This window comes from Labeo rohita, chromosome 7, assembly GCF_022985175.1.
Source record: "Labeo rohita strain BAU-BD-2019 chromosome 7, IGBB_LRoh.1.0, whole genome shotgun sequence".
Taxonomy (NCBI): Eukaryota; Metazoa; Chordata; class Actinopteri; order Cypriniformes; family Cyprinidae; genus Labeo; species Labeo rohita.
Window position 1 is genome coordinate 21926512 of NC_066875.1, and position 24922 is coordinate 21951433.

Here is a 24922-nt window from a genome sequence, read left to right on the forward strand (position 1 = left end):
GCCCTTAGTGACAAGGTCACAGGATGGACAGATGTGTTTTCAAGAGCACACAATCCATTCTCATAAAGCCGGAGAGAACTGCTCCTATGAACAGCTATTGATCTGGGCTTTTGCCGTTTTGTTTCCTTTTAAATCAAGAGGACTTTCATGCTTTGAAGCCTCAGTGCTTTCTTCTTTCCAGCAATCCATTTAAAATGAGACAAGCGTTTGCACTTAAATAATCAAGTATTAAAATAATTAAGATTATCTATGGATATTACTGCTGCAATTATTATTTGGAATTATAATTATCATGGTGCTTTAAGAAAGAAAAAAACAACAGCGAATCAAATCAAACAGTAATAAAAAACTAATAAAATTGCAAAATGCAGCCATAATGAAATAATGAGGCTAACATTAGAAACAAATAAAGTGAGGCAAATTAATCCAACAGCTGAGTTATTACTGCTATAGTCTCTTGTGCATATTAAAGAAGTCCACTTCCAGAACAACAATTTACAGATAATGTACTCACCCCCTTGTCATCCAAGATGTTTATGTCTTTCTTTCTTTAGTCGTAAAGAAATTATGTTTCTTGAGGAAAACATTTTAGGATTTTAATGTCCATATAATGGACTGTTATGGTGCCCCGATTTTGACCTTCCAAAATGCAGTTTAAATGGGGCTTCAAACGATCCCAAATGCGGCTGCAAATGAACCCAGCCGAGAAAGAAGGGTCTTATCTAGTGAAACGATTGGTTATTTTCATTAAAAAAAAAAACATTTAAATACTCTTTAGTCTCAAACGCTGATCTTGTCTTGCTCTCCCTGATCTCTGTGTATTCTGGCTCAAGACAGTTAGGGTATGTCGAAAAACTCTGACCGTATGTTCTCCCAAAACTTTAAAAATCATTTCAAAATCATCCTACATCACTACAGAAGTACTGACCCAGTCTATGCAAAGTGAACATGAGATGGGAGTTTTTCGACATACCCTAACTGTCATGAACCGGAAAAAACTTTCCAGGCAGAGTAAGACAAGATGAGCGTTTGACATTAAAAAGTATATAAATTATTAGTTATTATAGTAATTATTTTTATGAAAATTATAGTATTATTTTTATGAAAATAACCGATCGTTATGCTAGATAAGACCCTTCTTCCTCGGCTGGGACCATTTACAACCGCATTTGGGATCGTTTGAAGCCGCATTTAAACTGTATTTTGGAAGTTCAAAATCGGTGCACTGTATCAGTCCAGTTTTGGAAGTGGACTTCTCCTTTAATGTGTTTTTGCTCTGTATTTATCTGAATAAATCAGACATAAACAATAGTTCGTAATTTCCCCCAGAAGAAGAACCTCTAACCCCAACTGTTCAGAGGCCTTTGGGACGTCTGCAGAAGCAGCAGTGCTGAACTGTCACTCTTCTTAATTCAGGAAGTCACTGTGTTGATTTAGCAGCGGCAGTGCAGCTTCCGAATATTGAGCAAACGTCAGCTCTGATCCAAGATCAGCACTGTGGAAAGCATTAAGCAGTCATGTCAAATGAGCCGCTGAGCGAGGGGAAGCAAGGAAAGCCATCAACACAAAAACCTCCTGTTCCCTCATGCCAAGGGCAAGTCTGGGCATAGCAGAGACTTGAGAAGTAAGGAACAGTTCACCGCAAAATGAAAAAATTTATTCATTATTTGTTCACATTTTCAAAATCAGACTTTTTTCCACATTTAAGTGCTATAATCGGTTCCCCAGTGTATCTTCCAACCCAGAAAACGTAAAAAATGCCACATCATTTAGTTTTCACAAGTGACAACAGAGTACCAGCTTTAATGCCATGGCAAAAGTTCAAGGAAAGCATGCTTTCTGTCTTTGGCTACACAGACGAGCACACTATTTAGAGTTCCAGCCTCAGAGGAGACAAGACAGCAGTGGATTTATTGATTTATTTACTGTATATTACGCTGCTGCCACACAGATCTAATATAAACATGCAATTTCTTTCCCAGCTGTTTATCTTTAGAGACGTAACCGACTGATTTTATAACTCACGTGCGTTTTTAACATAAACTTGTGTGTATTTGACAGTTTAAGCCATAAGACATAAAAGAAAACTTTGTTTCATACTCACATGCGGTGTGACAGCTGCTTTCAATGCGTGTGCTTTGGATGTGTGAAAACCCTATATCAGAAGTTTAAATGAAAATGGTTTAAATGCATGATTTCTGCACGATCGACGTGATAAACAAAACCAAACAGATGTTTTTTGGCAGAACGTCTGAGGTATGAGATGTAAAGGCACAGCCCTATTCAGCAAAAGGGGGCAGGGAGCAGCAGCTCATTTGCATTTAAAGAGACATGCACAAAAACGACTTGTTTCTGCTTTTACTCAAAATAGGCATTTTCAAAATGATACAATAAATGATCCGTGGGGTATTTTGATCTGAAACTTTACACGCACACTCTGGGGACACCTGAGACTTACATTACATAATGTAAAAGGGGACACAATAGGTCTCCTTTAAATACTTCTTTAATTTACAAAAACATTATAAACTATTATAAAACCATTATAGCTATTAAGTCTTCTGGAGTCATATGATAGCTTCGTGTGATGAATCAGAAGTGTGTCATCATTAACAGGAAAAGAAATTCCCTCTCTTGGGTTTTCAAATGCTATTTCCCTTCAAACCGGCACCATACGCTTAGATAAGACACACATAAGCCAGTGGGATTTAGAATTAATGGCAAACCTGGTGCCTAAAGTGGGGCTGATTTGTGAGATGCAGTTGAGAGAAAAATGCTCCCTTAATAAAGTGATCATGTGTTTTCAGATCACTTGTAATACAGTGCATGAGTTATATGCACCATGCATACTATGATTTTAAAGCTTATTAATGGGATATTTTAGCTAAATAAATAAATTATGTTACCACTTACCACTTACCCTCATGTCATTCTAATCCTGTATAACTTTCTTCTGCATAACATTAACTGACCCTAATAAGAATGTTCTTCCAAATATCATCTTTTGTTATTCAGAAAAAAGAAAGTCACAGAGGTTTAGAATGACATGAGGTTGAGTACATGATGAGAGAATATTCATTTTGGGTAAACTGTCCCTTTAAGCTTGACAGACATGGTGTGGACATGTTGGGAAACCAATCTGCAGAACAATTATTCCAAAATACTTTTAAATAGAAATAACAGCATACAGGTTTGGAACAGCACAGTGGTGACAAAATGACAGTCCATTTTTGGGTCAATTATTCCTAACATGGCAAAAAATAAAAACCAATAAATCCACTGTACAAACGCATGAGACTGTCCTCCTCCTCTTCCCAAAAACAAAAACAAAGGTCAAATGTGCAACAGCATATAAGAAGACCTTTAGTTATGTTTTAATGAAAGTAATGACAGTGTTTTGTTGCGTGTTATCATAAAATTATATGTGACAGTCATTACCATCGAGATGCGTGTTCCTTTAAAGGGTACATCGGATGGCCATTTTCCACAAGTTATAACGTATGATAGTTTAGGGTCATCATGAAATGTCTGTGACATACTTTGGTTAAAATTCCTCAATGGACATGTAAAACAAACCCTTTTTACCTTGTCAAAAACAGCTCTGGTCACAGTGATCCATTTCAGTGCATGTCTCTTTAAATGATAATGAGCTACTGCTCACCCCACCCTTCTCTTCTGCATTTTAGTATATTTACCTTTAAAAACAAAACTAATCAACTGCATCCTTGGTGGCTCTGATGTCGGGAGAAAATGAAGACTCATGTTCACTTTTACATCCAACTACAAAAACCTGCATTGCTTACAAGACATTGTTGTCTCTAAAGCTGCTCGAGCGTGGAGAAAATGGCGGACAGCGTGCAACTGGCTGAAGGCGGAAATATGCTAATATGGGACAGTCTGTCAGCAGTCGTGGGCGGGGCCTGAGCAGTATGATGTCATACTGCTCAGAAAATTAAAACAACTCAATAATTAAGACTGTTTAGGTTTTGTGGAGATTAAAAATTAATGTTGAATGGTGTGAATGGATCTTTATTATTGTAGGGTTGTTGTGTCCACACACTGCAAAGACATTTATACGCAAACACTATCTAAAAGTGAATTTTGCATCCAATGAACCCCTTTAAATTCAGTGAGGAATTTTTACACGATCCCTTTTCCACCATTTCTAGTACGTACAGTATGTTACTTGGGATCGAACCCATGATCGCTGATATAACGCGATGCTCAAACTACACAAACACCAAATTGTTACACAGATTAAAAAGGGCACAATATGTTATTACAAATGTTTCTGTGGCATGTCCTATTTCCAGTAGGGATGCTAATTTAGTAAACACTCCTATGGGTCATATTTTAAGGAAGTGACAAACGACCTATACGGTCATATAAGTATTATTTCAAATACAATGTAATGTTGTGTTTATAGTATTTGTACATGGTTTTGGCATCCTAACATGCACAACACCTGGCAAAACCTCATATATTCAACATTAAAATTTCATAATCTTTTGATCTATGTTCATAACACTGCTGTATTTCCTCTAAACTGTGTGCACACCCACATAACGGTTTGGATGAGCTGTTCTAGCACAGCTGGCGTAATGCATTCATAATATTTCCCCTGCAGGGCCTTTAATGTGAGTGTGAGCGTGTGCACACAGCTAAGCAGAAGAGTCAGCGGTGATCCTGCGGGCCTGTAACGGATGCTGGCTGTTTGCTCTGTGACGGATGGGGGATAATGGATCTGATTGTGGCAATGATGTTTGCTCCCGTCCGCAGCCTGTGCTGAAGGCGGTCTCTGGGAACACTGTGTCACTGTCGGCCCCTGTTTGATGAGGTTTGTTACTGGGCAGTCTGTCCGTCAGCACGCTGGGCTCACTCTAACCAACCCAAATCGACCGAACAGAACCGTGGGCTCCATCAGCTCAAGGTCAATCTGTACCCAGAGCCATCTGACTCGAACTGGACAACAGCTGCTGACTGGAGAGCAAGAAATTATAAAGCAAAGGGGCAGCAAACACACACACACGTATACAATACTGCAAAACATGAATCACATTGACACAATGCATGAACACATTAGAGACTGGGGAATAGCAGCAACACTTGTTCACTTGGAGTTTTGTTCATAAATGTGTCAAACTTCAAAAGCAGACCTCAGGAAATCTTTACACACTGCACTTAAAGGGATAGTTCACCCAAAAATGAAAATTATGTCATTAATTACTCATCCTCATGTCGTTCCAAACCCGTAAGACCTTTGTTCATCTTCAGGACACAAATTAAGATATTTTTGATGAAATCCAAGAGCTTTCTGACCCTACATAGACAGCCATGCAACTACCACATTCAAGGCCCAGAAAGGCAGTAAGGAGATCGTTAAAATAGTCCATGTGAAATTAGCTACAAGAAAATTTTTTTGTGTGCAAAGAAAAGAAAAATAACGACTTTATTCAACAATTTCTACTCTGCCAAGTCAGTCTTTAACACACGTTCACAAGAGTAACACAACGTATGTGTGTGGTGCTGCTAATATCACAGTTATCCCATCTATCCACATGTATGATATTGAATATGTTGTCACTTATATCCACAAAATCATGCCAAGAAATTCCTCTATATTATCAAAGACCAGTGTAAAGCATTGCTTTTGGCTTGCACGTCTAGTCCAAAGTGGGAGAAAGAATGCATCGTGCCACAGTGAGTTTTTCTAATGGAGATTCAGAGCCATTAATTTCTGGTATAATGGAGGAGAAAGAGCCTGCTGTACAGTACACGGTGGAGCCTGTAGTGAATTGGATGTGGGTCAGAGAAATTCAGCATATCTAGGTCATACCGAATCGTACAGAGGCTTAAGCCTTCTCTCATTCTGGCTCACCTATTAATAAAGCCCATAGGGGAGACACAGATTACAATTCTGCCTGTGACGCTCCATATTCACAAATCACAATCCCATTATTTAGCCAGACAACAAAGCTCAACTGTGCAGTGAGGAGGTAAATCATAGGGAATAGCTATTATATACTGACTACTCCCCAATCCTTTTTTTTCTCCATCTGATGCCAATGAGTGAAATAAACATGTGTGCAGTTTTGTTCTGGAACTGTTCTAGTTCACCCAAAAACAAAAAGTATTATTTAGTATACTTCAATTACTTTGTCATGCAGGTTTAGAACGACATGTGGGTGAGTATATGGTGACAGAATTTTTAATTTTTGGTTGTGTTTGGTTAAGGCTTTTGTATGGAAACCCGTTTCCTCAAAAAAAAGTCAATTTTTCTTGCAATTGCGAGTTTACATTTTGCAATTCTGACTTTTTGTCAAAATTGTCAGAATTGTGAAATAAAACATCACACTAACCTTGTTTTATTTTTCATTCAGTGGTGGAAACGGGCTTTGAGTTCATTTTGTCCTGGCACAACTGCACAAGATAATTTTAGGTAAACTTGTTTATATTTTACCCAAAAATTAAGCTTTAATTTTCACCTGGTTGGGTTATCTTAATATCTGTTGCGCAAAAGATATTCTACAACAACAATAAAAAAATAATATATATTTTAAAAAAAGAAAACTGTGCCAGCCAACCTTTCTGCAACAAAACATCTGGTCATTGGGGAAAACGCTGCAGATTTTTACAACTGTTGGTATGAAAGTTCCCTTGGTTAACAGGGAACTCTGAAAAGCAGGACAGAATGAGGTTGTAATATATCCTCTGGAGAGATACATTTTAAATGTAAGTAAAATAAAGGGAGTGACAACAATGTCAAAAAATGAACCATGTCCTGCCATGGTATCCTAAATTCGCTGACTTAAAGCCACACATTTCATTTTTGATTTACAGACAAGTATGTACTATATACATTTATGGGATCTTATTTACTAGTCTACAGCTGAAAAATATGTTAAAACAGTAAATGTGCAAAATCTTAACATTCTAATCTTTAAGGTGAAGTTCATTCTTTCAGCATTTGTAATACATCACCTTTAATAGCTGCATGTACATGAAGAAGAATATTAATGAAACATTTGACAGGAGAAACTTATAAATTATCTACAATAGATTGCTGTAGTTTCCTCCAGCTATCGCACTGCAGTATGAATATAATTTAGTGGTTTTTGCATAGCCAGAGTGTATGAGGCAAAGACAGCTGCTTCAGTCTGCTACGCTGTCAAGGGAGCTGTCAGACGGATTTGGTAAATAGACAGAGAGTACACCAAGTCATTGTCAAAATCTTCCCGCTCGACTGTCTAATCCAAGAAGACTTTAAGTGAGAGTGAAACTATCTGCTTTCATGTTTACTGCTACTGAACCTTATAATGAATCTGCGAGATGTTTGTAAAACCTCAACCTCTCAAAATATAAGACGTGAAGAACAGTACTGCAATACACCACAGGGCGCCTATTATAAGAACCCAACAACACCCACTACCCAACATAAATTCAACAACTAGTAGTATTAAACTCTTGTTTTTGCTGTTCCCAATAACCCATGGTATGTAAATGTCCTGCATAAATGAAATACCTAGATGTATTCCAAACTACATGGCCTAATGTGCATTTTTCCCACAATATATTAATATTTATGTTGCTTGCAAAAACACCCTGGAGTTCTGCATCATTGCCCTTGCAAATCAGGAGTGAATTGGAAATGACATTAAACATGATTTTTTTTTAAATCATTATCTGCACTTTGTTCAAAATGAAACTCTACAGAGTAAACTTTTAATTAATATTGTACACTAAAATGTAATTCTCAAAGTAAAAATAATATTATTTTTAAGTAATATCATACTGTACATCAAAAGTATGCTTTCATTCATTTATACATTTCTGATTTCTGTTGTGCAGCATCTTGCTTGACAATTTTTTTGTTGTAAAAAATAATTTCATTTTAAAACAAATTAACAAACTGTTAAAGTTTTTTATATCATTAGACAATTTTTATGATAAATTTGTGCTGAATTATAAAACACAGAATCCAGAAAAAAATAAAAAGGAAAAAAGAATTTAGGGGGGGAATTCTGGGGCCCTAAATATATTTCTGTCATATTTTTTTTAAGTTAAACCAGACTTTCATTTTGAAGAGTTGTCTCTTTCAGTTTTACTTTCAGTTTTAGTGTGTATTTGCCATTTAAATACAGTTTAATTTCCACTCCTCCAATAAGATACAGCTGCCAGAAAGCCTAAAAAAAAACTGCACTTTACAAATCAAGCTGAAAATTCAGGTTTCAAATAGGAGTGAATGACTCACAGGAGTTGAGTTAAAAAAAAAAAAAAAAGACAGTGGTTCCCTGGATTCTCATCTCTAAGTTTCCTGTCATGGAAGGGCAACCATTTAAAGACACAATTCCCGTGTCATTTAACCCAGATTAAAGGGCACAGTGACGATAAACCTGGGTGCTTTGGATACCACATATCCCAAGCAAGTTAAGCTAAAGGGGGATTAACGGTGAAGATCCGTATTATCTAGACCTCGAGGGTTTTAGTGGGTCAGGGGATGCAATAGCAGGACCCATTTCCACAGGATTTGACAGCTTTGATCCCACTCTCGCCGTTATGGCTGGCAGGCTGAGCCCATGGGATGAGGCGCTGGCCCTGTGGCTTAATCTAGTTTAAGTGGCACCCATGAACCACTTCTGCATGTCTCACTCAATCAACAAGAATCCACCCATCTCCCAAATAGAGAACACCTAAAAAAACACGGACAAAGATTCTCACTTTAGGATAATAATACGGACTGCCAGGCACAGATGGAAAGTGCTGCAGGCTGGATTTATTGTGCTGCTGTTGAGTAATGCTGGATGCTGGAACTGCAGCTGTTACTGAGATGCTACTCAAAAAGCACAACTAAAAATGGGGTTTTGTTTTTGCCGCTTTTTGTGCAGTCCATTAAACTAAATACATATGACAATCTCTGATATTTAAAATTGAATAAACAATTACAAAAGCACATTTAACTAAGGGATGCACAGTATATTATAACTACCAACATGAGGCAATATTAGGGGGAAGGGGATCTTATTATTATATTATCACCCCTTAATCTGCACATTTTTACCCATGGCGCCATCATTTTGTTTTCGCAAGCGACAATTGTGTACCAGTTCTAACGCCATGACAAAAGTTCGCTGGCTGCACAGATGAGCACAGAACAGACAGCCGCTTTCTGTGCGCGTGTTTCAGATGTGTGCGTTCAGAAAACTGTGTATCAGAAGTATACAGTCATGGCCAAAAATATTGGCACCCTTGCAATTCTGTCAGAAAATGCAACACTTATCTCTTTTTTTCCAATTGCAAATGTTAAGGTATTCACGTGCTTATTGTTTTTGTTTGCACTGCAACAACACACACAAAAAAAAAAAACAAGAAAAGTTAAACTTGACAATTTCACACAGAACTCAAAAATGGATTGGACAAAATTATTGGCACCTTGTCAAAACTGTAAGAAATAATTGCTTTTCAAGCATGTGATGCTCCTGTAATTTGTATTTAGACACACCTGTGGGAAGTACCAGGTGTGGGCAATATAGTAATCACACTTGCAACCAGTTAAAATGGAGAAACATTTGTGTTGTGTGTCACACTGAGCATGGAGAAAAGAAAGAAGTGTAGAGCTGTCAACATGGACAATCTCAAGGCTACAAGTCCATCTCCAGAGATCTTAATGTTCCTGTGTCCACTGTGCGCAATATCATCAAGAGGTTTACAGCCCATGGCACTGTAGCTAACCTCCCTGCACGTGGACGGAAGAGCAAAATTAATGAAAAATTACAACAAAGGATTGTTCAAATGGTGGATGAAGAAACCTGATTAACTTCCAAACAAATTCAAGCTGATCTGCAGACACAGGGTACAACAGTGTCAGCTCGCACTATCCGTCGCCATCTGAATGAAACGGGACACTATGGTAGGAGAAACAGGAGGACACCACTGCAGTAAAAAGCAAGACTGGAGTTTGCCAAAACTTATGTGACAAAACCACAATCCTTCTGGGAGAACTTACTGTGGACAGATGAGACAAAAGTAAAACTTTTTGGTAAAGGACATCATGGCACTGTTTACAGAAAAAGAAAAGAACACAGTCCCTACAGTCAAACATGTGGAGGTTCAAAGATGTTTTGGGGTTGTTTTGCTGCTTCTAGCACTGGATGCATTGACTGTGTGAACGGTATCATAAAATCGGATGATTACCAAAGAATTTAGGGGCGCAACGTAGTGGCCATTGTCAGAAAGTTGTGTCTCCACCAGAGGTCATGGGTCTTCTGTCAGGACAATGACCCGAAACACACTTCAAAAAGCACTCAGAAATGGTTACAAACAAAGAGCTGGAGAGTTCTGAAATGGCCAGCGATGAGTCCAGATCTGAATCCCATAGAACACTTGTAGACAGATCTCAAAACAACAGTTGGGAGAAGGCATCCTTCAAATCTGAATGACCTGGAGCAGTTTGCAAAAGAAGAGTGGTCCAAAATTCCAGTACAGAGGTGTAAGAAACTCATTCATGGTTACAGGAAGTGATTAATTTCAGTTATTTTTTCCAAACTGCAACAATTTTCTGAGAGAAGGGTTGCATTTTCTGACAGAACTGCAAAGGTGCCGATAGTTTCGGCCATGACTGTACATGAATGTGGCTTTTAAATGCATGATTTCAACACAAAAGAGATGATAATTCAAAACCAAACAGATGTTTTTTAGGCAGAGTATCTGAGGTACGAGCTGTAAAGGGACAGCCCTATTCTGGAAAAGGGGGGCGGGGAGCAGCAGCTCATTTGCATTTAAAGAGACATGCATAAAAACATTCACTTAAAATAGACATTTTCAAACTTATATAATAAATGATCTGTGGGTTGTTTTGAGTTGAAACTTAACAGAGACATTCTGGGGACATCTGAGACTTATACTGCACATTTTAAAAAAGGGGCATAATCGGTCTTCTTTAACTAAAACAAGGGAATTAATCAATTCAGGGTCACAATAAATACATTTTTGTCTGCTTGTTATGTGTAGGGCTCCATTATTTTCTCTTCTACTATATCTAATAATATTGTATTGCTTAGTTCCACTTTAATCATGTGAAACTGCAGTTTTTTTTTTTAAATGTTATAAACATGAACATAACTATTGGGAAAAATTTCTTATACTGGTGCATTTGCAAGACTGGTGCAGATCTATGCCAATTGCTTTATGAAATAAAAAGCAAATTAGTCCCAAAGCAGTAGAAGGATTTTATAGCAACAACAATCTAGAGATCCAGCAGGAATGGTGAAAAACTCATAAGCATTACCATCATGCTAACTCCCACTTCTTTCCTCTCGCTCTCGTATAAAACTCATATGCATATAGATTCAGAGCTCTTGCAAGGTTGCTTCTTTCCAACATGAAAATTGTTAGTCATGCCGGCATAAGGATGCAATCTTGCATCAATTTTTCAAAATTCATGCAGAAAATGGCTCGATTTTGCCTGATGGTTGAAGCTAGAGGACACAGTTTGATAAAACTGATGTGCACTAAAATATGTGCAGACCACATGAGTATTTAGAAAAGTGCCGGGCTCATTTTCCATGCCAAGTGCTATTTGTCTAATGTTTCAAATTTTGTAGGAACAACAGTCGCCACAGAGAAAAGATAATATAGCAAGATGATATTTTTAATAGAATCGAATTTACAGCTTGTGCTATGAAGATATACAGTTAAATGCACCTCGGCTATATCAGATGGCATCGCAAGCGAGTGAACTTCAAATGCACATCAGTAGACGGTAGAGCTGTGATGGACTAATACTGTTTTAATGTCGACAACTGACATTGACAGCTGTGCAAAAGCACAACCAACTCAAGGATGTATGTCAGCGTGGGTACTCTTCCTCAGGGAGGGCTGTAATAAAGCTCATTCTGATAACCCAAAACTCAGAGCCGCCCGTTGCTCATCTAATTGGAAGCGTTTATGAGAGCAGCAGCAGGAGAGGCCTCCTTTCTCACTCTGGAATTAAAATGCTAATGCACTTGAAACAAACAAAACAAAGCCTTTCTACATCTGGGATTTGCATGAACTTGAAAGTAGCCATGAAAGTCAATACCAGAGGACACCAAGTTTGAACACGGAACATTTAGCCAGCATACAACATATGACAGGAAGAGAAGCAACCACGCACAAATCTAAGGGACTGATGCAACAACATTTTCTACCACTTTGAATCTTGCTCTCTCTTTGTCTTCTCTACCGCTTCTTTTAGTCTCCCTCTGGGATGACTGTAGGAGGGTGAGTGTTTATGAGTGGGCTGTAGTAGCAATAATGGTGGATGTTGTCTGTGCCAGTGATGCAGGGAGAGGTATGATGGGTTTGCTTTCCACACGCACAGCAGGGGCATCCCCAGTGGGCTAGAGCCAGCGTCACCAACCTGACTGCAACACAAAGATCTAACCAGCTGAGACAGTGGCTGATGGAAGGTCACATCAGGAAGAGAGGAAATGGCAGCGCAGCAGGCAAACTGCTGATCAATACTAACTCCTTAATTGGTCAGAGCAATATGAAATATGGAGCAGTTAATATATACTATATCTAAATATATGGACCAAGAACGCTTTCTGATTGAGATGCACAAAATCAGCTATGATTATGTGTTAACAAATTTCTTTTGAAATTTTTTGAAAGGGATAGTGGGAAATTAAATTATGTCCTTCCAAACCTATACAGTATGGCTTTCTTTCTTGAAACACAAAAGGGAAATTTTTATCAATATACACTTTAATATAAAGTTACACAGTAAAAAAGTACCATAGAAGCCACCCATAAGATTTTTCAGTAAATACAGTTGAGGTCAAAAGTTTACATATAACTTGCAGAATCTGAAAAATGTCAACTATTTTACCAAAATAAGAAGGATCATACAAAATGCAGGTTATTTTTTAATTAAGTACTGACCAGAAAAAGATATTTCACATAAAATATGCTTATATAGTCCACAATAGAAAATATTAGTTATGAATTTATTTTTGTACAGCATTTTTGTTTATTTGAACCTTTTCTGACAATAACGGTATGATTTCGAGATCTATCTTTTCACACTGAGGACAACTGAGGGACTCATATGCACCTATTACAGAAGGTTTAAACACTCACTGATGCATTAAGAACCAGGAGGGTGAAAACTTTTCAAGTTTTCAGATCAGGGTAAATTTAACTTATTTTGTCCTCTGGGAAACATGTATCTTCTGTAGCTTCTGAAGGGCAGTACTTAATGCAAAAAATATATGATATTTAGGCAAAATAAGAGTAATGTACACTTCTTCATTCTGTTCAAAAGTTTTCACCCTCGGCACGTAATGCATAATTTTTCCTTCTGGATCATCATTGAGAGTTTGATCCTTCTGTAATAGTTGCATATGAGTCCCTCAGTTGTCCTCAGTGTGAAAAGATGGATCTCAAAATTATACAGTCATTGTTGGAAACTGTTCAAATACACAAAAATGAACAAGAATTTGTGGGACCTGAAGGATTTTTCTGAAGAACAGCAGGCAGTTTAACTGTTCAGGACAAACATAGACTCATGAACAACTATCACTAAAAGAAAAAAGAAAAAAACACGCTGTAGAACAACACAGTATTAAGAATCAAGCATATGTAATCTGTTAAAAAGGGTCATTTTAATAAATTCAACTAATATTTTCTCTTGTGGATTATATGTAAGCATCTTTTATGTGAAATATCTCATTCAGGTCAGTACTAAATAAAAACTAACATGCATTTTGTATGATCGCTCTTATTTTGGTCAAATAACAGTAAATTAACATTTTGCAGAATCTGCAAGGTGTATGTAAACTTGACCTCAAATGTAACATCCTGCATTTGGTCCGTTCTTCACACTAAGCTATTGTTTGACTTCAGAAGACTTGGAATATAATTCACAAGTTGTATGGGCCACTTTTATGATCTTTTATAGTGTTTCTTTGTCCTTTGGTCCTTGACAGCCAAAATGATGTAGCCTTTTATCACTATTTATTTCCTGTTATTTTCTTCTGGGAGCCAGGGAAAAAGCTGGCTGCAGGGACCACAGGGCTACTGCGACATTTAAAGTGTAGGATAGATGAGCAATGTATCATGTATCAGAGTGAACTGAGGGGAATGACTCTTCTACGTGTATTTTTTGTGTGCATTTTTAAGGACACAGAGTCCTGCTACCTGCAGTCTTCTGCATTGTACATGAGATTTTAATATCTGGGGAATGCAGCAGGGCACATGCAGTACATTTTAATATTTTAAGTGATCCAACTGTAAGGTACCACAGGTTCTCTACAGGTCCACACACCACTACCTCATGAAAATTCACTCTGAAAGAGTCTGACAATAGTAATGATGAAAAATTATCATGTTAAAGGGATAGTTCACCCAAAAATGAAAATTCTGTCATTAATTACATGTTGTAATGTCATTGCAAACCCATAAGACCTTCGTTCATCTTCAGAACCCAAATTAAGATATTTTTGATGAAATCCGAGAGCTTTTTGACCCTGCATAGACAGTGAAGACTGACACGCATGTGTGTGCATTCCTCTACTTGCAAACAATCCATGTTCTGCGTCAGAATGCTGGCTCCTGTGTCAGCAGCACCTCACGCATGCGTGGTACTGTCGTGAACATGCGTCAGAAACTGACAGGGAAGAGAAGAAATTTTTTTAATAAAGTCGTTACAGTAGTCATTATCACAAAAAGTATTCTCAAAGCCATAGAAAATTAAGGTTGCACCACCGTTCTGGGCCTTCAATATTTCGTTGCTGTCTATGCAGAGTCAGAAAGCTCTCGGATTTCATCAAAAATATCTTAATTTGTGTTCTTACAGGTTTGGAATGACATGCGGGTGAGTAATTAATGACAGAATTTTCATTTTTGGGTGAACTATTCCTTTAATAAATGCATGCGGTTCAATGAATACATGCATTCATACATTAAAACAGAAACTGCTTGTATTTCAATATAAGTTTGTTATAGAGCATCATTCCCTACTTATTCCTGTACATAAACACAATGCAACAACAAACAAGATGCAACAATTTCTAAAGAAAGGCAATTTTCAAACAAAGTCAACAAAGTGCATTAGTGCCTTCCCACATTTTCTCTAGGGAAAACAAAACAAAACAACCAGCTATAAGGAGAATCACATCAAAATTTCTTATACTTGAAGCAAAAAAGTAACTAAAAATTGGACAAAAAATGAAGTTTTAAATTTTAAAAAAATTAAAAATACTTTAAATTAAATTTAAAGTAATTAAAAATGACAAAGGTGCAAGTTTATTGCATCTATATATATATATATATATATATATATATATATATATATAGTAGTCAACATTTGAAGTGGATCAGAACCTTTCATCAAAGTTGTCCTAAAACCAAAACAATACCCGTTCTTGTCTTAGGAAAACTGTGATTATATATTATTGATTATATAGTATTTTGATAGCATAGCGAGACCAACTCGATTATGTAATTTGCTCACGATTTGCTCAACGTGACTGTAATGTAATTTTTCACAGCACATTCAACTTTAAATTAAATATGAGCATTTAAAAAACAAACTCAGAATATACCATCGATAAACAACATCAAAATTTACAGTAGATTTGGTTTAAGGTTGTTAAACAAAATGCAGTCGTCTTTTGCTACATGTTGAAAGCCTTGTGACATCATCAGCATAAGTGGATACAATTTCCTCCGTCTGTAAACAGTTTAGCCAAAGGTCAGTCCGAATTTGCAGATGCCCTACATGTGCCATGGCTGAGGGGGCTGCCTGTCCCTTACAAAGGTGTTTAAAAGTGGACGGTGGCCACTTAGCGAACAAGATCGTATGTCAGTGAAAGAACAGCAACATAATCACAAGCATTGCCTCAGGTTTCACAATACTGGTCTCGTATAATAATTACAGCAATAACAAAAGATGAGATTCTGATTAAAAATTTGCAAGGAAAAGACATAACCGCAGTCCCTTGGGCATGTATTAACATTCAGAAACCATTTTTCTCATACTGAATGGACTAGCAAAACTAATTTCTTGTTTGCACAGGGTAGAGTAGAGAATGATCCTTGATGGGTGACAACCTGCTTTTATGTAATTCAGTGAAGAGATGTATCAAATATAGTTATGAAAACACTTAAATTCCCATTCTTAGGTGACATTTCTGTCACTCTGAGTGGTAGTTTACATGCTTTATAGTTTGTTGCGCTGAGCTCATTTAAGTTGCCAGGCAAAGTGAGGAGAAAAAGGGCTCCCTTTAAAACAACACTGCTTAATCAACTCAGTGTCAAGATAGCCCAGTTGAATCACAACTTGGAGCCGCGTTGCCATGGTTTCTGTCTCGACCCCCAACTAGCTGCCTACAGTTTGGTTTGTTTGTTTATTCCTCAGGATAAAACTGGTATCAACATTACAAGTGTGTGAAACCTCTGTTCTATAAATTTGTGTAAAATTGTGGTCTATAAATCCAACCACCAGCAATGGGTGAGATACAAATCATGGACTGGAACAGACAGTACAGTAAGGATGACAGAAAACATCATTTAGAGATGACTGAAAATTGGACATTTTGCTTACCTGAACAAATCAGTTTCATCAACATGTACTCCCTGCCACAGTCTTTTCTATAGTAACATTTTAAACGATTGACCAAGCAGGTTCCAATTCTGACCTTCTCCTTTTTGCAAAGAAGGATGATGCTCTCATCTGCAGGATTGAGAAAGAGACCAAAGGAGACAAACAGTTAGAAAGCCACAGCCACCCAGATGTTTAAAGGCCCTGTGGCTACATCAAACCCAGTGACCACCCACCCAATTTCATTCATATGACCACACTCTCTACATATTTATGACAACAACATCATTACAAGCCAAAACACATCAAGTCAGTTTAGAGGACATTTAGAGGACACCTCGCACACTTCAGCTTGTGTATTACGCCTGACTACAATACAAACGTATAATTTCAGATTTGATTGATTAAACAACTTATTTTTGTATTCTCTGCAAGTCCAGTTTACACAAATATAGTGATATAACAAGTACAAAGAACAGCAAAGAACAACTACAAAGTCAGTACTCTGGCCTATTTATATTATGTACTGAGCATAACTTACCAGGGCTCATTAGCCAGGCTACTACTGATACATTTACTTTTTGCATTTGACCATATTAAATACAACACTTTCGTCACTCATAACTGTAAGTGTGATTGCTTTGTTCCGAAACAGGGGTTAAAATTATTACAATGTTGCTTTTTATTTATGGTGCGGTTTGCTTTCACACAGCAAAGTTCCTAAACGGACCAAATGTGTTAATACAAGTCATGCGCGAGTAAACTGTCCTCTCATTGGTTCAAAAAAAGTTCCATTTTTTTTTTCCCGGGATTCCGCTCAGCTGTCATCTGTCAGGATATAACAACAGCTTTGCAGCCTTATTGTTGCATTTATTTTTTTTTAGGTATCCTTATATTAATCTATAATATAAAACCAAGTTCGTTGGTTCATTGGATCAGATTGCTTTCTCACTACAACCAAACTGCTCCAGTGTTCGTTTGAAAGCGTACAGAGACCACCTCCTCAAGGAGGTCTCGGTACGCTTCTTTGGTCCGCTTTGGTGCGCACTCGAGTGCGATTGCTACATTCACACCTGCCCAAACAAACCACACCAAGAGGGAAAACGAACTCTAGTGCGATTCAACCGAACTAAATGAGGCAGGTGTGAAAACACCCTAATATGAAAAGGCAATTTAAACTTTAAACTAGGGCTGGGCGATAATTCGATAACGATAATTTCGGAAAAATTTACGATAAATTCGGAAAAACCGAGCGCGTTGGACCGCATGTGCGTCGCTTCCATTATGAGATCAGCTGCCGCGCGCTTACATTTGAAATAACGAATTTGAGCGTGCAAAAGACGCGATATGCGAACGGCTTCGTCACGCGAGCACTAAACAGCTCTGTGAGATCCAGTGTGAAACACCTGAATTCAAACTAGTTTAATAGTTTGAATTTAAACTAACTTAAAGCTGTGTGCAACAAGACAATCAGAAGGCTTTTCAATCTACACATCAGTATCATTTACCATGGATTTACTGTAGTAACACTCACTGCACCATGGCATTGTGGCAGCAATGTGGGATATTAACATTGAATTTTATTACAGGAGTAATAGTATACAATTATAATATGTATGTATTTGTGATTAAGCTATTGCATGTGTGCATTTATACTGAATGTTTTTAAACTACTGTTTTTCATACAAATAGGCTACCTATAAAACCATGTTAAAACCAGTTATATTTTTACCATGGTATTGAGGTAGCATTATATGTGGTTTTAACTGCTTATAATGATTTAAAATGTATGCTTGCTACTATGGGAGACCAATGCTTAATTAAAAATGTTACGTCTGGGTCAGAATAAATTTAACCATATAACTGAGGTTGCTACAATTTTTACAGATGTTACTGATTGATAATGAACTAAAATTTACCTCTGCATCCTCAAGCTAATATCAAATGTGCATTTCTAAGAGACAAAAAAAAGTGATATTATTATCATTGTCATTATCAGACAACCCAAACCTGTTTCTAGATTTGAAACAATATAACTCATTAGAACATGCAGAAATTAATTTTTCTATTTAGATATTTATTTTGTTAAGGAACAAAATAAACACAACTTTCCACAACTTTCACTTTTGAGCAAAAATATGACTTTAAACTTGAAAGAAATAAAGATTTGACATTTATTTTTATCGATATTGACTGATATGAAAAAAATTATCGTGATATCGTTGCCCATATCGCCCAGCCCTACTTTAAACTTCTTGTTTTTTTGTTTTGGCTGACTCCCTGGGCAGTACAGTAAACCAAACTACAGTAGGCCTACATTTTGTTCCTTGAACTGCAGTCAAATTAAGTACATATCTTTTGCCCTAATGCTATGCAGAAAATCCTTTATATAATTTGGTGTTCACAGCCAAAAAATTTTATAATTTCTTATAAAATTCCTATTATGCTACATTATTACCATATATTGTATTCAGTCATCTTGTACCTTGATTGATTTCAATATGTGATAATAATATAGCATAAGAAGACATTTATAAGCAATGTTTTGTAGGCTGGTCATTTTTGACTGAGAACATCACAAGGTAAAAAGATGAGAAAAATCCCCAAAAGTACAAAAAATTATCACTTTTTTGCAAAATAATACATTTTACACCCTGTGTGAGCAAAGTCAGTAAATTTTAGTCCAATGCAATAAAATTAACTACAATTTTTATTTAAAAAAAAAATCCACTCAAATCATCATTACGAGCCTATATAAGCAGCAGTCATTGCGCCGCCCCAGCAATAATTTGACATCCTTCCACCTCCCCATCTCCTCCTCTATTTCTGTTATTCTCCCTTTGTAGTACTAAAATGGAAGGGGGGGTCGAACTTTGAGCTCAAGCCGAGCCTCATGTTCAATTCCTCCATCGAGCAAGTCGAGTTGTTTACTATTAACCATCAAGACTGGATCAGCAGGCAAACTCGTGAAATGAGGGTTAAAATGGAACAACAGCTGATCATTTAATGGGATACATAAAGCTCACTAACCTCCAGATAACCTACGCCAACTATCTGCCGAATCATTCAGGACTCACAGACGCATTCATGAAAACATGCATAAAAGTACTCACATGCTTTAGTGTAATTCTTGCCAGCCTTGATTATATCTGAAGTAGAGAAAACAAGATGACAGTGCAGGAGGAGAACTAGAAATGAAAAAATGGGACAGAGAGACAGAATAATTGAAAGCAAGAAGGGAAAAAGGTTTCATTTCATTACCATGAAGTATTTTAATTCTACATTCCTGCTTGCAGGGTTGATGCTGGCAGCACTGCATCTCATGGGATCTTGGTATCTCAGGTGTGTGTGCAGGTGCACTCGATCAGAATCAAGGGAGACCAACTGACTAGAGCAACAAGCTACCATGCAACCTGCCTAATAATACAACAAACTACACTACTAGATGGATAGATAGATACCCAAACGAACTATACACAATTATATTAACTTTTAATTTGAACTATTATGAAGGTAGATGTTGTCTGGACTAAATAAATATATGACAAACAACCAGTTGTAAAGCTAAACCAGTTCGTTCATATTACGTGAAAGAAGAAGATTCACTAAGAATAACTAAAAACATGCAGTTGTTAGCTGCTTGTTAACATACTTTGATTTGTGTATTCTAAGGGAGTCAGGTTGATTTATTATTTGAACTAATGTGTTGACAAAACAGTTAACACGTTTTAGGTTACCTGACAACATAATTTACAGTGTATATATGTCAGCGTAGAGTCTGTGAAGCAGAGTAAAACGAGAACATACTGTGGAGACTGTATGACTTTAAGGTAAGGAACAGGTGAAGTAACCTACTTACCCGCTCGCAGAGAAGAAAATAGCCCCATGCAACTTGAACGTCAGTGTTTCTCGGATTGCTCTAAAAAGCCCGTATGGGCTCAGAGCTGCAGCTGAATTGTAGTCTGCTAACCTCCTCAGACATGTTTAACCACAATCCTGCAAATTCAGCTCCTCGACATGTCTAAATGTCTCGCGCTGTCGTGTTGTCTATGGATGCATGTGCCGCCGATCACAGACTACATCAAATCATCTGACAGAGCTGCGCAAACGCCGCTTTACTCCGAATCCAAAACGATTTCTTACTTGATCACGGCACTTTCATTAAAGAAAAATCACGGTAAACAACTGGTGTGTCTGTATCCTCGCCACCTCATGGCTGAGTCTCCTGGCACTTCATAAGGCTTTCTGAATAAAGAAATGAGGGCAGGTGATGCTGCTCCATTATACAGAGAGAGAAAGAGAAGAGAGAGAGAGAGAGAACACTGCACTCACGACAGACGAATAGTAAGGAAGAGTAAATAATATATCTCAGGCTGATTAGAATTAGTAAATAGTAAATAATATTAATATAGTAATAATATTAAAATCCCTGCTCACTCTACTCACTTTTCTGTTTAGTTTAAGTAAAGGGCACCGACTAGTTGAATAGTTGCATGGCATACTTATTATTATGGATATAGATTTGTATACTGGTTACTATAAAGATAATTACAGGAATACTCAAATAATAATCTACACTCAAATAATAAATAATTATGTGACCGTCAGAAAAGCACAAGAAAATAAATAATAGCAGCACAAAAACAGAAGCCTACCATTCTTCTCTCTAATACTAACTCCCAAAACTTCACTGCAACATGAATCCTTCTAAATTTCAACATAACAGAACATTAAACACCCACCTATTTGCTTAAAAACACACAATAAGGCTTAATTTCAACATATTCTCTTCCCACCCAGTCACATGCAAAACTGAGAAATTCTCTGCCCAGTTAATGTCAACAAAAACTATTTGTGCAGTTGAAACTGTACTGAGGCCTACATGAAATTTCTTCTTTTGTTTTAGTTAAATTGGGCCACAAATGAATACATTGTAAACAAATTCTGGTAAAGGAGAAACAATAAGTTAAAGGAGAAGTCCACTTCCAAAACAAAGATTCACATATAATGTACTCACCCCATTGTCATCCAAGATGTTCATGTCTTTCTTTCTTCAGTTGTAAAGAAATTATGTTTTTTGAGGAAAACATTTCAGCATTTTTCTCCATATAATGGACTGATATGGTGCCCCGATTTTGAACTTCCAAAATGCAGTTTAAATGGGGTTTCAAACGATCCCAGTGCGGTTGTAAATGATCCCAGCTGAGGAAGAAGGGTCTTATCTAGTGAAACGATCGGTTATTTTCTTAAACAAAATACAATTTATATACTTTTTATTCTCAAACGCTCGTCTTGTCTTGCTCTCATTGAATTCTGGCTCAAGACAGTTAGGGTATGTTGAAAAACTCCAATCGTATATTTTCTCCCTCAACTTCAAAAATCATTTCAAAATCATCCTACATCGCTGCAGAAGTACCGACCCAGTCTTTGCAAAGTAAACATGCAAAGACGATCAAACACCCTTCAAACAAATCAAAAAAGGTAAAACAGCGATATAGGGTGATTTTGAAGTTGAAGGAGAACATGAGATGGGAGTTTTTTTGACATACCCTAACTGTCATGACCCGGAACAAAAACAGTTTAGGCAGAGCAAGACAAGATGAGCGTTTGACATTAAAAAGGATATAAATTGTATTATTTTTATTAAAATAACCAATCGTTACACTAGAGAACTGCATTGTGGAAGTTCAGGATCGGGGCACCATATCAGTCTATTATATGAAGAAAAATGCTGAAATGTTTTCCTCAAAAACATAATTTCTTTACGACTGAAGAAAGAAAGACATGAACATCTTAGATGACAATAGGGGGGGGTACATTATATGTGAATCTTTGTTTTGGAAGTGGACACCTTTAATGTATTAACATGAACAAACAATGAACAATTTATTACACTATTTATTAATCTTTGTTAATGTTAGTCAATAAAAATACAGTTGTTCATTGTTCATCTTAGTTTACAGCACATTAACTAATGATAACAAACACACCATGTGATTTTAATAATGAATTAGTAAATGCTGAAATTAACATTAACTAATAAATGCTGTAGAAGTACTGTTCATTCTTAGTTCATATTAACTGATTTAGTTAACTAATGCTAATTAATGCACCTTATTGTAAAGTGTTACCCAAACTCTTAATACATGGTCACGCTATCTATTTTTTTTTTTTTTTCAAGAAATTATTTCCAAGCAAATTTCATTCAGTGACACAGTGAAAAAGTCTAGGACTTGTGCTGTTTATTTTAACTACAAAAATGGAAAAAGAAAATCTTTTACACTGCCAAGTGATTTACCTTTCACTGTTTTTAAAGTCATAATTACATAAGAGCTGAGAAATCATCAGTTTTACATTTAGCAAAAACAACTATGTAGTGTACTTGCTTTAGACAACATGTGTCTTACAGTGGAAAGGCTGTATAAAAGGCAAAGGCTAATATATTGGATGGTCATGGCTGGCATTTGAGATGTTGATGGATGAACGTGGAAAAACTCGAAAACATGACCTGGTCCTTGCTGACATAGGTAGAGAGATACGTGTAGAGAGATAAACAGAGGAAGGTGCTTATGAAAGTGTCATGTATATTGGCATTTAAAATGTCTTGGGATTTTAGTACCGCAAAGGAAAGAGAAGAAGACAACATACTGCGGCCTCTTGCAACAGTGGCTGTATAGTTGTCAGTGTAACTTTATTGTGGCTTACACGCAACTCAGGAAAGCCCCTTCACTTTACTTGTCTTTTTGCAGCTGTTAAATCTCAGAGGAGGTATAGTACAGCGGGTCAGCGTTTTCTAAGTGCAAGTGTGAATCACTTTCTCACACTAGTACAAGATCACACCTTTGGGATTTGAGAATGCAACAGCTCAGCAGATATAAATGGGAACAGAATGTGCATAAGCCATTAGATGAATTGCCATTGCTTGTTTCAAATCTCAACAGCCCCTCGCTCTTGGCATGAGCTGTACTGTGCCATACATCACTTGCTTTGCATAATTTACTGAAAAGACATCTATTATTATTACCAAAATTAAATTTTTTAAAGCCTTTTTTTTAAAAAAAGATCTAAATCTTGTGTATTTAGATTTCAGAGCTGTATATGTGTTTGTTGTCACCTTGGCCACACACACAGTCCAGCTAAATTTGTGTTCTGAAAAAATCATCAGCACAAAATTATAAATCATCTTGTTATGGTTATCACTATGATACCACTTGCAATTTAAGTGGCTCCTGTATTTTCTAGTACAGTGGTTTTCAGTCCTGGCTGTTGACACAGAACTGCACATTTTTGTCTCTCATTTCTGACAAACTCAGTTCAATTCAGGGGGCTCTTTTTTTACTAAGCTGATGATCTGAATCAGGTGTGTTAAATAAGGAACATATAAAATGTGCAGTGCTGTGGGCCCCCAGTATCAGGTTTGAAAAGTACTGTTTCAGTACAAACACAGAGCAGTAGTTTAGGGCCGCCACTTTCAAATTGTATATCTGCAGAGTGGGAATAATGGTCCACCTTTACTGTGAGAATGTTTTTTTTTTTTTTTTTTTTTGAAACCACAGCAGTGTTTCCTTCTGTTTCAGCAGCAACGCCTCTCAGGTCTTGCACAGAAAACAAACAGAGCAACCTTATGGTCCTGTTCTTTAATGAGTCATTTTATAAACTCAGAAGACACTGAATTAGGCTAAAGAGTTTTTGTGAAGAATCTTTAAGACTAATTCACTGCACCGACAGTCACTGCACACCATATCACTTGTCAGACATTCCAAGACCTGACAAATGCCGATTCAAAATGTTAAATTAGCAAAAACAAGGGCTGACCAACAGCAACAGTTCCCAACAATATAAAATAAACATAACAACAACAACAACATAATATAATATAATAATTTAATATAATAAAATATAATTTAAAAATTAGAAAGCAAAATCACAAAAAAGCTGTCACTCATCAATCATCAAGTTCTCTACGCTGCACAATCCGCGGCTACACGTTTTATGATGAGTTGATTGGTGCTGAACATAACATGTGAACAAAAACTCCAGATGATTTGAGTGGTGAGTACCTTAAACATTTCTGATTGGCTGTTGGGTTCAAGAAATCAACATATATGTATGTGATTGATTACATTGCTCAACAGAAAGCGATCTATAATAGTTTGCCAAGCTGTAATGGAATGATATTTTTACCATTATTGTTATTAGCTTTACCTGAGAGTACTATTTATTTCATTTGTTTGTTTGGTTGAACAGTGGTTCAAGAGTTTTTACTGTTTGAATGACTCTTTGTGTACCTCAGCTCCCTATTGCTTGTGAATCGGTATATGGTAGGCTACATGATTTTGA

The 24922-nt window shown here is 36.8% G+C and overlaps 1 protein-coding gene across 3 annotated transcripts in view; it reads right to left on the minus strand.

Annotated features, from left to right (window-relative positions):
- Nucleotides 1-20854, minus strand: part of bean1 (brain expressed, associated with NEDD4, 1) — a 59725-nt gene extending 38871 nt beyond the window's left edge. The window contains exons 1-3 of one of the 3 annotated variants that reach the window (XM_051114897.1): nt 20442-20854; nt 19696-19770; nt 16586-16714 (exon numbers count right to left, since the gene is read on the minus strand). In XM_051114897.1, coding sequence (XP_050970854.1) covers nt 16586-16714; nt 19696-19770; nt 20442-20469 — 232 coding nt within the window. In that variant the 5' untranslated portion in view covers nt 20470-20854. Of the gene's footprint in view, nt 1-16585; nt 16715-19695; nt 19771-19843; nt 20180-20441 lie in introns of those variants that run through there. The other 2 variants (XM_051114898.1, XM_051114899.1) reach the window with 2 other exon arrangements.
- Nucleotides 20855-24922: the final 4068 nt, after the last annotated feature.